The sequence below is a fragment of the Brachycentrus maculatus genome, unplaced genomic scaffold (assembly GCF_059751285.1).
Source record: "Brachycentrus maculatus isolate JH-2025_06_01 unplaced genomic scaffold, ASM5975128v1 h1tg000556l, whole genome shotgun sequence".
NCBI classification, from domain to species: domain Eukaryota; kingdom Metazoa; phylum Arthropoda; class Insecta; order Trichoptera; family Brachycentridae; genus Brachycentrus; species Brachycentrus maculatus.
The window spans coordinates 1-17,270 of NW_028281299.1; the positions used below are offsets into that span (position 1 = coordinate 1).

At 30.8% G+C, this 17,270-nt stretch overlaps 1 protein-coding gene across 1 annotated transcript in view; it reads right to left on the minus strand.

Moving 5' to 3' along the window:
* Positions 1 to 3,109: 3,109 nt before the first annotated feature.
* LOC148301489 (kin of IRRE-like protein 1) overlaps positions 3,110 to 17,270 on the minus strand; it is a gene marked incomplete at its 3' end in the record, with an annotated part of 63,916 nt that continues 49,755 nt past the window's right edge. Inside the window, exons 9-12 of the mRNA XM_088273172.1 lie at positions 6,476 to 6,635; positions 4,286 to 4,475; positions 3,334 to 3,437; positions 3,110 to 3,251 (exon numbers count right to left, since the gene is read on the minus strand). Of these exons, the coding sequence (XP_088129298.1) occupies positions 3,110 to 3,251; positions 3,334 to 3,437; positions 4,286 to 4,475; positions 6,476 to 6,635 (596 nt within the window). The remainder of the gene's footprint in view (positions 3,252 to 3,333; positions 3,438 to 4,285; positions 4,476 to 6,475; positions 6,636 to 17,270) is intronic.

The window sequence follows — 17,270 nt, forward strand, 5'->3', positions numbered from 1 at the left end:
ATATATATATATATATATATATATATATATATATATATATATATATATATATATATATATATATATATATATATATATATATATATATATATATATATATATATATATATATATATATATATATATATACAATATATATTAATAGTATTGTATTCGTATATTGAACAAAGTACTTACATACGTACAAGTTTATATGTATTTAGTATATATTATATGGTTTTTCGTGAGTATACTGAAAAATTATACAAGGGCCCAAAGCAGCCGTTTACTCAGCTTTGAGAATAGATGTTTGATTTCATGACAAATAAGGAAACACTGCGTCAAGAAAAGGTGATTCAGTTGGCTAGGCCATGTACTTCGCATTCCTCTTGAGAGCCTCAATCAATCTTGTTTCTTTTACAAGGCATCAGGTTCCCGCCTCCAAGGACACCCGCTGCTAATAATTCTTCGGCAGTTCTCGTCTGAACTTCGGGACGCGGCCTGACTTGGGAGGATGCAAGCGAGCTGGTAGCCGGCAGAGGAGCTAGGAGGCATTTTGTGGTCTCTATTTATTATAAGTGAGTAAGTGTGAATCGGGTAAATCTAATAAAAAAACCATATTTTTTTAGTACGTGTTAGGTCCTTTTAAGGTCATTTATTTTCGATAGTTATCTGCGTTCTACAAAAAATTACCTAAATACGTGAATTAAATGAAAGCAAATGAAATATGGTCATCTATACCCTATCATCTGATGAAGTTATGGCATATAAAATCTGTAACTTTGCTTATATTAGGTTTGAAAAAACATGTCTGTGCATGTGTGAATATTTACCTGCGTTTTAATAGAAAAACAATTTTTATCAAACGCGCGAACATCTTCAAAAATGCAAATATTTCTCTGAAATAATTTACGTTTTCATTTCTGAGTTTTCCACAAAAAACAGTTTTCTTTCTCCCATTGTAGACCTGTGGTTAAACAATCAGAACTGTAAACATGTTTACTGCATCCAAGAAGGCAATATGAAATAAAGTATCACGCGTATACAATTTTCTCAAGGCGAGCGACGTAAGCTGGTATATAAAATGAACGTAAGTCAATTTGGTTTATTTTATTCATAAGAGGTAAAGCAAAACATAACATTTTATATAGCCGGAGGTTGATATAAACGTCAGTTATATTTTTACAACAACACTTAACGTTTTGTTAGTGTAACGAGAACCATGACGCTGCAGGTAAAAAAAAACCCTTAGAAATTATTCATAAATTTCAGTGAATAATAATGCATCTATACTTAAGTACGAAAGTGGATAATTTTATTTTTAAATACATGTTGAATTGAAACATAGTAGGGTTGTAAGAAAAATGTAAGAAAGCTATTCGGTAAACGTGAATATTCGAAAAAATAGTACATTCCCCGATTTCTTAAAAAAAACTTTAAAAAAATAATAAATGTAATTGTCCGCCTCCGTAGTGTAATGCTCAGCACGCTCGGTTACCGTACTGGATGTCCGAAGTTCGATTTCCGGGGGGGGGGGGTCAGACAAAATTAAGTGATTTATTCACTCTAATATTTATTCAATATTATTACTCCGGACTGGTACCTGAAGCGGAGGGCTGATAACCATTCCTTCATGTGTTAACGATTAAGATAACACTGAGCCCATACGATGAAGTGCCCTATGCACCGGGTGTGGATGAGGGGTAAAAAAGCTCATAGTTATGTTTTATCTAATAGATAATATTTTAACTATTTGTTAGTAACTTTATAAATTAGTAATAAATATAATAGTAATTAAATGAATAGCTCATTTATGTTTGTAGCATTTAAAAATGAAAAAAAAACGATTATTTTGTAAAAAATAGTAATTATTAAAAAGGTATATTCACAATTGAATTGAAAGAACGAGCTAGTAGAGAAAATATAAAATTCAAGGCGTAAAACTGAAATTGGATTTTCAAATAATTTAATTCCAAACTTTGGCCGTAACTACGCACCACGTTTACGGACCAGGAATTCTTGAACAAAGAACTAGGCGTACACCTACGCTTTTGACTAAAACATATCCCGAAAATGAAGGATTTCCGTAATAAAAGTGTGATTCCGTCAATAGCTGGTCCTAAATTAAACCTACCCGCGGTGAATGGGTAGACCCCGGATAAGTTGAGGGTCTGGAATAAGTAATAAAACGAACCAACTTTGGGGTCACTTTTCATAAACAATGGCCACTCTTTCCACGCAAGTGTCAACTTATCGGGTTATCTGACATCTAATATTTGTTCTAAAGTATCAACCCTGCTTTTGTAATGTATCAAACACTGTGCGAGTTTAGAGATACGCTGGACTGTAAAAAAATAAATGGCATTGTTTAAAAGGGTATTATTATGTAATATGGAAGTAGCTGCTAAAGTGTAATGTACGTATCTGACAATTCGAAAAACATCCTACAAGGTAAAAAGTTTTAAATATAATTATCACATTTTAATGCTGAATAACGAAAAAAAAATAGTTATCATTAATTAGAAATAAAAAAGCACTATCGTTTCTTTGCAACAAATTTTTTAAAGATTTTAAGTAACCATTTTTTTGTTTTTTTTTTTACAATAGATGCATTGATCTGTTTATTAATTTTCTCAAGCAACATTACAAAAAAACACTATTGATTTTAATAAACAATTGATTTTTTTACATTTTTATTTCCATAGATGCATTGAATTGTTTATTTATTATGTCACGCAACACGACAAAAACAAACTTTATGTAATTTTCATAACACAAATAGAATATATAAAAAAATGAAAAATAAAGCAGCGTTGTTTGTGAAAATGTCGTCTTTCCTAGAAAAACAAGATTGAGATTTGTAGGTTTTTTCTGAAAGTCTTTTCTTAGAAAAATATTTAAAAACATAAAAATTATGTATTTTTTTTAACAAGAAATACACACAATATATAGTTAGAAAAAAAAAAACAATTAAAATATAATAACTTTTCAAAGGAAAGGACGTAAAAGTAGCTAAATTTTTAGAGGAATATATATGAAGAAAAATATAAAAAATATTAAAAGAGACTGATTTCGAATTAATTTTTTTAAAGTTTACATTAACGATAAGACAGTTTTCTTTTAAACTAACCTTGGAGTTCCATCGGTATCGCTATAGACTTCGAGAAGGAATTGTTGAGGAAGGCCCCCATCAAAACCAGCTTCGCAAGCTATTTCCGCTATTCCATGTGTCAGGTTACTGAGGGTGCAGTTTCCTACTGGCTGCGGTTTTCCTAGGAAAAATATTTTATTTTAATGTCAAGAGCGGGGTTAGTACTAAAAGTTATCTTCAATTCGATAACTGTTGATATTTACCTGCAGCCACCATTTGAAACATACAAGGAACAGATTGATGTCCAATATCATTCATCGCTGTACACGAGAGAGTCCCATAATCTAGGTCAGCTGTAGGGGTATAACTGCAAAGAAAAAAAATCAACGAAAATTAGTTAGGAATAAGTTTATTATTTTTATGTATGTAAATTGTTCGATAGGCTTTCATATGATTGTATTTAGAAAATTTAATTTTCATTTTTAAAATATATACGTAGTGCAAATGTTTTGAATAAAATTTTGTTTATCTGCATGTACAATAAAAATCAAGTACCTACCCTTAAAAATCTAGCGTAATACAATAATTAAGATACAGCGCTAAAAATGGTTTAATGTATAGAATTAACTCGTAAAAAATTTTGCCGTATCAAAAGCTTTCTCATCGGCTTCTGAATATTTTTCTACATGACTGACTGCTTAGAGAGTTGATGAAATCAATTGGAAAAAATATAACTTTCTGAACAATAAAAAACTATTAAAAGAAAATAACGATTTGAGACACCTTAAACTTATTTTTTTAGAAAAAAAAGTTTATTTATATTTAATCTATTTCATTTACAATATTTATTGACTTCGTATTGTATGAAATATAAAAGTGAATCACTTTTATAATACCACTTTTATATTTTCACCTGTTGATGAGAATATCTGTAGTTCTCGAAACTAGTCGTGTTTACATTAATAAACGAAAAAATAGTCCCATCTAAGTTTTTTATTTTATCTTATTTTATAAGCAAATATTTTTGATAGATATTGTAAAATATAAGTAGATATTGTTCATGAATTGACAATTACGTGTAGTCACTGAGGATTTAAATGATTAAGGCATTATTAATATTAGACCCCAGATGTACGACTTTCTTATTAACAGAGTAATGTTAAATAAATTCAAGCTTAAGTATTGAAATTGCTAGACTAGAAAAAAAATTATTACCCCAGTATGCTTGAACTGCCGTTAGACGAGAATTTTTCTGGTCCGACGTTGAGCGTTTCTCCAGAATTGTTGAACTTCCACTTGAAGGCTCTCGCGGGAGGATCAGCATCGACGTCACAGAATACTAGAACCTTTTCCCCTCTCGCTGCTCCAACTGCTACTGAACCAGTTTTCTTGCACACTGGAGCAACTGCATAAAAAATATTGAAATAAAAATAATGAAACAGCCCTAATTCATAATTCACAACATTTTGAACTTTCCCACATTTTCAGGCGTCTTCTGAAAAACTTCGGGCTGTAAAAGAATTCGGGAAAAATCTTACATACATTTTTAAGGGTTTCTGCTTAGTAAAAAGCTTGCTCAACTCAACCATATGTGAGAGAACGTCTCAGTTAAAGGATATACGAGTTCCGAAATTTGAGTAGGAGGCAATCATGGGTAGAATGGTGAATGTTACACGTATATGAAGGGATTGCTTATTAAATCAGCCTATGAAAGATCGTAAGCCCTATAAATAACCAGATATAAGTATGATTTTTCATTAGTATTTAGATAGCAATTAAAATTTTAATTGTTATTTTTTTATGAATGTCTTGTGCAGAAATATACTCGTAAGGTAAAATATTGAATTATTTTCACGGTAGCTGTTTTATTGTACCACAAAGTATCTGCAAAAAATATTGAAGAAAACTTAATAATACACTTGAAATATAAATGTCCAAAAAATATACATATTTATGGGTTTATTCTGTTCACGTTGAGATATGGATTCATTTATAATAATTTTATATAAAATACCATTACACTTTTTGCTTTATAATTGTATGAAAAAAACTACGATGTACATTTTAAACAATTTGAAGTTGAGAATGTTGGAAAATATTTTTATAAACCGCGCTAAGCTTCGGAGGAAAACAAACCTTTTAAATATCCAATTTGAGCACTTTTCCTGAACTAATGACTTGGCGCGTTGTGCACCGTGGGAAGCAATGGTTAATGGGAAGGCAGTCACTAATGACCCAGCTTGAATGCCTTTACTGGGGGATGAATATTTCCATACAATATTCACACATTAGGCGTACATATATAAAAATACTTTAAATTTAATTATCTCCTTTTTTCAATGAAATATCCCGAAAATATTTTTTATTATAGATTTAAGATTTAAAAAAAATATTGGTACCTTATTATTTAACTGGTTTGTAACCGTTTAACAATTATAAAAAGCTTTCGTGATCAGTTACTTTATTTTATTTTTTTAACTCTTTATTCCAGCTTGACTAAGTGGTGGGTGCAATACTTAGCCAGCCATATATGTTTTACAACATTTTATTTATACTTTAAATAAGTTATTTATATTTAAAAAAGAATTTTATAACTTTAAGCCTTTAACAATATTAATATTATTTATTAAATCTGATACTGGATTATTCACCCTACGGATGAGATGTCTATTCAAAGGTATCTCAACATGATATGAGACATGTATTGTTCTTCCCTTTTTTCACGTATCAAAAACCTTTATGTAAGGATCTGTGATCATTGGATAATTACAGGTTCCAAGAATTAATGCAATATAGATGTTCAATAATTGGGAGAACGGTGAACGTTACAACGTGTATAAAGTGATAGCTTAAACCCACCAAATGCCAGGTCGTAAGCCCTGGGATGTTCCGTCGTCTTTCGTATAAAAAGGGAAGAGACAAAGAGTGTGTGCAAAGACAGATTAATGTTGCATTATATTTTATCTGCCTACCCCTGCGGTAAGTTAGTTATTACATGTTTGTTTTTAGGTTTCTTGTTTAATAAGTACTAAGTAATTTTTTTACATATAATACATGTTTCAGGTGTAATTAGTTATTTTATGTATTAATTGTTTAAAAAATACATAAACATTAATACTGAAAAAACAAATGTTTAAAAATACCATAACTAGGCGAGACAATTATCACAATATTAATTCTTATATGTTTTTTTAACAAAAAACATATAAGAATTAATATTAGTAGACTCTGTGTTTGATTTGACAATTCATACGTAAATTAAAATGGAGTTCTACAAATTCAACGCCAAAATAAATTATTAGTTATTATAAAAAAAATCTGGTTGGTTACTTTTTTATTCTTCAAATATTTTAAATTTGGTTGATCAATGGAAGAAGGGTTATTTGTAAAAAGGTTTCTACTTACACTTGACTCTGAGGTGCAGTTCATTGCTGACTGTCTCCCCTTCTGGATTGGTGGCGGAGCAGGAATACCTTCCCGCGCTGTGCCTCGCTACGCGCTGCAGTACAAGACTTTGGTTACTGCGGACGACGCGGGCTGATACGTTGTGATTTAAGAGAACACCCTATAACAAATAGAAAAAACAAAATATTTTGAGTGTGTTCAAATCTTTGTTCACAAATCTGGGTTTGTCCACTTAGGAAATATATATTATGATAACTATTGACATATATTGATATCTATTGACATATATTGATATCTCAAAAAAAATGACGGAGGACATTGGAGATCATGAATTGTTTCGGCAGTCATTTTGAGGTTATATTTATCCATTTTCAATATGAATTTTACTTGGTCTATAACAATATTCCTTACAATCTAAAATGACACGTATTTTGATGCATTTCGCATCATACAGTGTTGGAAAATGATGCTTAATTTATCGAAACATGAGTGAAAATAGATTATGAGAAATACAATAGTAATATTTACTATTTCATTAAATATTTATATTCAGATCAATCAGAACCTAAAATCTGGCGGTGTCAAAAGTCTGCGTAATCGGAGGGCATGTATGACTAGATGTATGGATGTGAAGGAGGCGAGGAGTGTATGTCAGGACAGAAGAGTGTGGCGTTCCATCCTCTCTACCTACCCCTGCGGGGAAACGGCGTGATGGTAGTAGTAGTAGTAATATTTACCATATAAAATTTAAATTAAAAAAATGTATGTATGTATTTACAAGGCTTACGATCTGTCACAGGATGGTTAGGTCATCATTATAAACATGCACAACATTTACCGTTATACCTATGTTTGACAACCACACTACTCAAATTTCGGAAGTTATGTTTATGCTTCAATCAAAAATATCTGACGCATGCTACTTCTTTAGCACCATCTATGACTAATGAGTAAGTTTTAAGTACAAAAAAATATAGTTAAGATTCTTTCTGCATAATTTAACATACAAGGAGACACCTAAAAATAAATATATATGTTTTTTTAAATATATATTAAAAAATATATGTGACCGATTACCGAAATCGTTGTTAAAAGTGTTCAAATATTTGATCTCAAACTCCAAAAAGGAGTTTGTTCCAAGGGTTTGTATCAATTTTTTTTATTGATGTCTCAACATATGTGAAAAAGAAAATGGAACTCTGGGCATTTACTGACATGAGTCGTAAGCCCTGTATCTAAAATTAAATAGGTTTTATCATATTTTCAATAAAAAATATTTGAATTTTTCAAATTTATTTTTCACTTCCATTTTGATATGCAAATACAAAAAGCGCAGGAAAGTAGGTAAGAGGAAAATCACGCAGAGAATTAGCGCGTCGAGTCACGTCCGCGTTAGGTAAAGTCCTGGGAAACGGTAATGAGAATCTGTGCTAAACGGTGAAGCGAATGATAAATTATTAAACGGGAAAACAGCTCTTATTGCCTTTCTCAGTGAACATTCAGTGTGCATGCCCTAGCATGTTCCATGCATTAGCTAGTTGAAGTACCGCAGGGATTTAAATATTGCCTCAATTGGCTTTGTGTTCCGCCCGCATTTTAACAGGAATACGAAATGGCTTTAAACCATGTTTTCAATATAGTGATTCAAGTGTTTAATACTTTGAAAAGTTGTTATGGATATGTCAAGTATGAAAAATCACATAACAAAAGCAAATATGCAGGTACTTTTTGACATTTCAACGTAAATGAAAATGAAAATGGAATTGAATGGTAACAGAAGCAGAAGAAAACCGAGGAAACTTGGCATGATCAAGTATTTCAAATACTTTAAAGTGGTCAGGTCAGGAATTGGAATAATCGGCGGGTATGTATTTTGTCCGCCTCCGTAGTGTAATGGCCAGCACGGTCGATACCCATACTGGAGGTCCCGGGTTCAACTCCCAGGGGGGTCAAATAAATATAAGTGATTTTTTCACTCTTATATTTATTCAATATAACCCTTCACTCGTACCTAAAGCGGAGGGCTGATTTCATTTCCTTCATGTGTAAATGATCAAGATTACACCGCGTTTATATGATGCAGTGCCCTATGCACCATAGGGTGCGGATAAGGGTTTTTGGAGATAAATGAGGAGATGCATAAATGTGGAAGAGGCAAAGATTATTTGCATCGACAGATTGGTGTGGCATTCTATTATCTCTGCCTACTCCTGCGGAGAAGGGGCGTGATAGTTAGTTGAGAAAAATATTGCAAAAATTTCGACAATTACCATTAGTTATTATTCCAAACATGTCAAAAATATAAGGCAATGAATGAATAAATTATTTTAACCAGCATGCTCAGTGAAAATTTTCATTTGAACAATTATTAATAATTCAATTTGAAAATATTAAAGAGTGATATAAATTAGTGAGTGTTCCGAACGTGGTAACAAGAGAATGAACTGTTTAATAATAAATTTTATTTTTTACCACTGAAACTGATTGTAAAGAACTGATATAACGAACATTATTTTCATATTTTATACAGCACATAGTGTAGAGGTTAGCGTGTTTGGCAATTAAGCTGCATCCTCAGGTTTGATGCCCACGGGTTATTAAAATAAATGTAAAATAATTTATCTTTCGCCGTAGTACTTATATAATATTATCCTGGACTGGTACTTGAAGTGCAGGGCTGATCACATTTCTTTCGTGTGGTTAATGATTAAGATAACAATGTGTGTGTACGAAGCAGTGCCCTATGCACCATTGGAATAAGAACGTTCATGTCATTGTTTTAAGAAGGAAATTTATAAAACACATTCATTGAATATTAAATGATGTTAACAAATTGTAAAGAACGAGTAATTTTTTTTAAATTTACTTTTTTCCGTGTTAAGTACAAAATAAACTACTACTACTATTACGAGACTACGCAGACTTTTGACACCGCCAGATTTTAGGTTTTGATTGATCTGATCGTGCCAAGTCTTTTTCGGTCGTCCTCGTACTGTTAATTATTTAAAAAAATAAAATTATTAAATAAAATTGATATTAGTAATGTTAGTAAATAACCACTCACCGACTACTTCTGTCTACCGGTTTCGAGACGTACCCGTCTCTTCGTCAGGACAAACACTACAATTTAACAATCATGCGAACAACACTACACCACACCCACTTAGTACTATTCACATACACTATCACTACACATGCAAAACATGCAGAGCGAGTTGTTAGTCCCACCATGCTTTTGGGAAACTTTCCCAAAAGCATGGTGGGACTAACAACTCGCTCTGCATGTTTTGCATGTGTAGTGATAGTGTATGTGAATAGTACTAAGTGGGTGTGGTGTAGTGTTGTTCGCATGATTGTTAAATTGTAGTGTTTGTCCTGACGAAGAGACGGGTACGTCTCGAAACCGGTAGACAGAAGTAGTCGGTGAGTGGTTATTTACTAACATTACTAATATCAATTAAAATGTTTGACCACAAAGTAAATGCTTTGAATATAAATAATTATTAAATAAATATAAAAAATTTAAAAAATTACACTTTTTTCAATGGTAATATTTTTTTTACATGTTAAAGGATATAATAAAAGTGTTTAAGTGAACATATTAAATAAAAAAACCTTTTTATTAAGTTCTTATAATAATCTGTTAGTCTGATAATAGTGTTGGAGACCATGAGATGCAATAATACATCTCATGGTTTTAGCTTACAAAATTAGAGTCTTAAAATTTTTAGATAACTAAACTAACCATTCCGAATTCCAGTATTATGGATGTCTATCGTGGGTAAAGTGATGAATATTTTAAAAAAATTAAACGTTTTTAATAAACAACTTAATGAGTTTAATTTTTATTCACGACTGAATTTGAAAACTTACAGATGTTTTCATCTACAGGTGAAAATTAAAAGTACTTAACATTTTTTTTAAAAATTAAACTCTTGTAATTTATTAAAAAAAAAATCAACATGTCATTCCACAAAGTTAATGCCGAATTAATAAAAAGTGATGAATGTTACACGTATATACATAAGATTATAAACTTACACCGATAAAAAAGTGATTTTTAGTCTTACATAAGTATAATTAAAATGTAACTTTGTTTAAAAATTACTTTAAATATTTTATTATAACTTAAATATAATGTCCACCGGTTTCTAAGCTAACCGCTTCTTTATCAAGACTGATTAATAAGTGTTGATAAAAACCGGTAGACATTATATTTAAGTTATAATAAAATATTTATCGTGATTTTAAAACAAAGTTACATGTTAATTTTAAAATAGAAAATCACAAAGTTAGTGCTTAAAACATAAATTATACTAACATAAGTGCTCATAATATATACAAACGTATAGGAATACCAGTCCGAATTCAAATATAAGCATAAATATTATAACAACTTGAATTCTAAAAATTACATTATTTTTATCGGTTTTGTATCAAACCAGGGCTCAATTAAAATTTACTTGTACGAAACATGTTCAGATTATCACACTAAACGGACAGTCATTATTTACCGGAAAATGAGCGGTTAAGCGACGTGCATATTGTAATGTTCGTTATTCGTCCGGCAATATGTATCTGTCGCACGTGTCGTGCCATCGAGGAGCACGCGATTCATGTCGGATTTAAGTCATAAGCGACAGTCACAATATCGGGCAGTTTACATTTTTATCGGCGATTCATGTCAGAGTACTATTACATTAACATTAGCAGAACATTCAATTTGCAGACACGAAGCTCTATAGCGAATAATGACACTTGAATCGACATGCGCAAAATTCATATTTTTTTTAAACTTTACTTATATTTCGCATATTTTCTGTTTTGGTGATATGTACATAGATATTTAGTCATCTGATAAAACGTATTTAAAATAATGTGATTAAAACCTCGATTCCTTTTTCCTATGTATTAAGACTCCATTTTGTACCCATGTAGCGCAATAGTAGTATAGCAGATGGACGCGTTGTATTACTTTATCGGTAATTTCAAACGAAAGGTAAGTGAGGCAATTCTGAGGTTCTAATTTTTTCTATACCTTAAAATGAAATAATATTTTTATTTTGCATGTATTAACCCGTAAAACCTCTATAAAAGAGGCTTCCCAGTAGGTAAGAAACTATGAATAGGGAATGTTGATGTTAAAATACGTCACTTACACTCGGACCATTATTTTTATAAATAATGAAATATTTGTGTTAGTAAAATTACAGAAATATTAAAAAGTTGAATAGTTTTTGTACTCCTTTGCGGCTCCATATGAAAAAAATACAAACAGTAGGTAGTGGTATAGTGGGAACGATCATAGAACTTCTGGCTTTGAGTTCTCAGTATTAACCAGGATAAAAAACTCGATTTTTAAATGGAAAATTGATTTTGTCAGGAATCGAACCCTCTATTCTTGCACTAACCTCCTCTTTACGCTAAAGCAGCCTGCTTGTTAGCCATTAGGCTATTGAAAGGCATCTTACCGCAGAATTTAAAAAACTTTTTATTTACATAACATACAAATAATAAAATACAATACAATAAAGAAAAAAGGACCAAGACGGACCATTATATATTTTGAATTTATTGAAGAAATGAACCCACGACGTCAGTTTTGAGTCGAGCGTTTACACTACCCACTAGCCAAGGCGTTTGCCGCGAAGTAAAGTGGTAGAATATGTTTGACGAGATACAGATAGTGAAAAAGAAGTAGTTCGAGGTGAAAGATATTACTGTTTTATGAAGAAAAAAGTATCTGAAAAAATATAAAAATATGTGTGTATCCGCAGAAAGAATTTTTAAGCCGCGAGATAAAAATACAACGCATAATTAACACGCCAGTAAAATAGCACGTTCGGGTTCCCATGAGCTTATGGCACACATGACGTGATGATGTAAGAGTGACGCCATAATTTGGGATTATAAGGGTGGCTATAGGTGGGGAAGGTGTAGAAAGTGGGTAGTTTAGTAGGCCAAGCTGTACACGGCGAATTATGTAGAATCAATATCGTAACAATACGCTTAAAATCGCGTGTTTTTGTCACACTTAGTTTACACGTCTCGAATTATTTTTCGATTAGTTTGTTTTAAAATTATGGGGCATTATAATATCACTCTTTTGCGTTCAAATTAATTTTAAAAAAATCAATGAACTCCCCAAAAAGTACATATTTTAGTAGTTTTTACCAGGTTTTAGAAAACATGATAAAATATTTTTTAAAAAGAGTTTACATCATAATAACTAACATCTTCCGTTAGTTGTACGAGTATAAGCTTCGTATTCTTTATTTACAATGCGAGAATATAAACGTCACGTTAATATAAATATTGTAAATATTTTAGACATTTATGTTTGTATATATATGTATATATATATATATATATATATATATATATATATATATATATATATATATATATATATATATATATATATATATATATATATTATATATATGTATATATAAATATATTAATATATATATATATATATATATATATATATATATATATATATATATATATATATATATATATATATATATATATATATAATATATATATATATATATATATATATATATATATATATATACTATATAAACATTTCAACCGTTTACAAAACTAAGTTGTTTACTCACAAAGAAAAACAAGTTTGAGCGTTATTTTCATGAAGTCTTCACATTTTCTTCAGGAAATATTACAGAACGTGGTGTAAATATTTTCATGAGAAGCTCAGAAAATTCAAAATCGCCATTCCCACTCGTATATTGAATCAGCTGAATTCTTATGATCAAATTCTACAAAGTGGCGGAATTGTTGGCTCGAAGGTCGCATCGGGGACTGGATGCAGCAGTAACGAACCATGATACTCGCGGATCCCACACGTTATTAGGAACTCGAACCGACATGTGGGGGCTAACACAATGTAGACTTGTGTTCGTGCATTAGTGACTGAAGAGTGGAGTCAGCAGAAATATTTTCGACTTAAACGATACATATCTCATTTTGATATGCTACTTTCGGCGAGTTTGTTGGGAAATTGATAAATTTAATACTTTACACATAATGTTTTATTTTACTATGTGAATTGACAAAATATTGTACCCTCAGATTAGTCAGCTAATAATGATAATAAATTGAGTGAAATTAACAAAAATATGTATGGCGTTTCTCATGTATGTGATTATACTCAAGGATTCGGACCTCCTAATAAAAGAGTTTCTGCTCAATAAAAAGATTATTTTCATCTAAGAGATTTCTCTAATGATGTTCTAGTAATTCAAGAACAATGTTTCGAAATTGGATTGTATATATAAAACTTCCAAGAATTTTAGTAGTGTGTTTGTTAATAATGGGTAGAATTGGTGAATTTTACACGTGAACAAAATATGTCATTATTATAAAAAAAATATAATTTTCCAAAATTGCAGTTGAAGATAAATACACTTATTAGAAACAGTAATAACATAAACTTACAAACTAGTCGTCACTTCTCCACGGAGATAGGGACAGAGAATAGAATGCGGTACTAATCCGTCTTTGCATATCTTCGCTTCTTTCACATTTATGCATCTCCTCAAACATACCCGCCGATTTTTTCGACTCCTGATCTGACCACTTTCAAGTATTTGGAAATCTTAATCATGCATAAAAAAAGCTTAAACCGCAATAACATAACAAAAATAAATACTCATGGGTAGAGATCGTTTTTTTTTCGAAATTCTGTTTTTAAAAAATCGACAGAATCATACATTGTGAATTTAAATAGAGCTATCCCTTGTGGGTTGGTTAAAATTTTATAGTTGTTAAAACAGTATGCACGAATACACCAAAACATTAAAATGAATATTAAATTTAACACATTAATCTTGTACAATTTTATTCCGTGTACGATATCAGTCAAATAGCTTTTTTATTCCTGATTATTATGAATCTCATGAAATTACCCATAAATTAAGAATTCCATATTTCCATTCATTTTGCAAAAGAAACTAAAGTGATGCCACCACGCTGAATCTAACCAAATGTGTTTTGTTCACTTTAGCTGGCCTTATAAAAAATGATAAAAAATAATATTTGTATAACAAATTAAAAAATATATAAATAATTTATCAAAATATGGAAAATAAATTTAATGTTTGTAATAATCATATACAGATATTGCCCATTTCTCAATGTTTGATTCGTACTACGTATTTTTTTTAAGGAAAAAAATTATTTAGAACAATTTTATAGCGATAATCTGTCAATGTGCTCAAATTTGTTAAAATAAAAAAGTTCATGTTTATTGAATCAGGATCACAACGTATCATTATTTTGTTTTTTTTTACTCTATCATAAATCGTAAAACGATACAGCACACGCCAACTACTAGAGAATAACAGGCTAGGCTAGAACAACATGTCCGTTCGGCTTATAGATTTGAAATTTAAATCACAGTACGAAATTTAGAATAGTGATTTGGAATACAAAAGAGCTTGTGATGGATACAAAAATACTAGAAATTCGCAGTACGTTTTTCCTTATAGGGTGGATCATAAATATCTACCACATTTAATACTTAACACAACTAATTAAAAATTACTGTTTAAAGATATTATGAGTTTTATTCAATAATTTCAATAAAATTCTTAATATAATTTATATTTGAAGCATTAACTTTGTGATTTTCCATTTTATAATTAAAATGTTACTTTGTTTTGAAAATCACTATAAATGTTTTCTTATAACTTAATTATAATGTCTACCGGTTTCGAAGCTAACCGCTTCTTTATCAAGACTGATTAATACTATATATTAATCAGTCTTGAATACGATAGTATTAATCAGTCTGGATAAAGAAGCGGTTAGCTTCGAAACCGGTAGACATTATAATTAAGTTATAATAAAATATTTATAGTGATTTTAAAACAAAGTTACATTTGAATTTTAAAATTCTTTGTATACATATTATTTGTAACAATCGGCGGGTATGTATGAGGAGATGCATGAACGTGGAAGAGGCGAAGAATGTTTGTAAAGACAGGGTGGTGTGGCGTTCTATCTCTGCCTACCCCTGCGGAGAAGCGCATATATATTTTTAACTACGTAATCAATTGACATGTTATTTCTGGAGGTAACAGAGAGATTTATTAGCAAACAGAATTTCTCGAGGTATCAAAAATACTTTGTCACTTAATTGCGTACAAGAGATTACAAATATACCCAAAGCATAATATTTTTGGGAGTAAACGCATCTACCTTCTGAATTGCCGAGCCTAGAGACGGCCTAGAAATCGACTGCTGCAAGAATGGATTTCCTAAATGTGTGGCGATCTTACATCCGATAGCTGTAACTCCATTCTGTTAAAAATATGAATAAAGTACAGTTGATATGTCCGCCTTCGTAGTGTAATGGTCAGCACGCTCGGCTACCGTTCTGGAGGTCCCGGGTTCGATTCCCAGGGGGGTCAAATAAATATAAGTGATTTTTTCACTCTCATATTTATTCCATATTACCCTGGACTGGTACCTGAAGCGGAAGGCTGATCACCTTTTCTTCATGTGTTAACGATCAAGATAACACTGCTTTTATACGATGCAGTGCCCTATGAACCACTGGTGTGCGGTTAAGGGTTTGAATGAATTATATGAAAGCTGAGTATTTCCAGAGAAACGAGTAGACTAGATAAGTTTTCCATCTTATACCTGTAATATCTTTATAAAAAATGCTAATATCTTAGAAAGTGGTGCAACAAGATTTAAGAAATGGATCGTTTGGATACGAAAAATAATTTTATTCATATTATTTCACCAGGAGCACATAAAAAGCAGTGGATGTGAAAGCTGAGTGTTTCCAGATATACGAGTAGACTAGATAAGTTTCCTTATACCTGTAATATCTGGTGCCCGTCTAGAATAGCGCTTGTTCCCCGGCACCCTGAGGAGAATTATTGGTCTAGGGATGAATGAATAAATTGATGCCACCGCGGGGCGTGTTCCGTTGCAGTGCTCTCTGCACTTGACAGCTTATAAAAATTTAATGCGAAGCTCTGTGGTGGCCTGCACCGGAATAACAAAGACAACTGGGGACTTATTATACTTGAGAGATTCATTTAAAAATCTATTAATTTAAAAATGAAACTTTCAGGCGTTTTCTAGTGTGTGAAATAATTCGGAAAATGATCTGAAATGCATTATTTAAGGTTTTTGCTAACTGCAAGCATTGATATTGCTTATGAAGTTTATTTGAACAAAAAATTGAGTGTTAAGTCTTGCAATGTGTGTTAAATTTTAGTCACACGATTGTTAATAATCGATATAATGGTGAATGTTTAACGTTTGTGTAAAATATCACTTTAAAAATTTAATTACAGGTCGTAGGTCTTGGTGATTTCAGACTTATATTTTCTTCTTGATTCAGTTTTTCATCCATATTGAATCGAAATCATAATTATGCATACATTTAAAAAATAAATAATGTTGTTATTCAGTCACATTTTTAAAAATCTTAAATACATAATTCTGTTGAATGATGTATATAAATATGAAATAAAAATTATATTATAATTAAAATATGTAAGTTCTATTGAAGTTACATAGGTATGCCAATTTTCAAAAGAAGAAAAATTCAATCTTGAAAAAAAATATGCGTCAACTATCAATACTTAAATCTGTATATAAATTTCCACTAAAATTTTAGTTAACTGGTTGCGGAAGATCACATGGTGATGAATATTTTATATAATTCTTGAAAAATTGATTTGGACATATAGTGTTTTTTGCATGCTAGTCTAGTGATTGTCTTGAAACAGGTAGACTACAA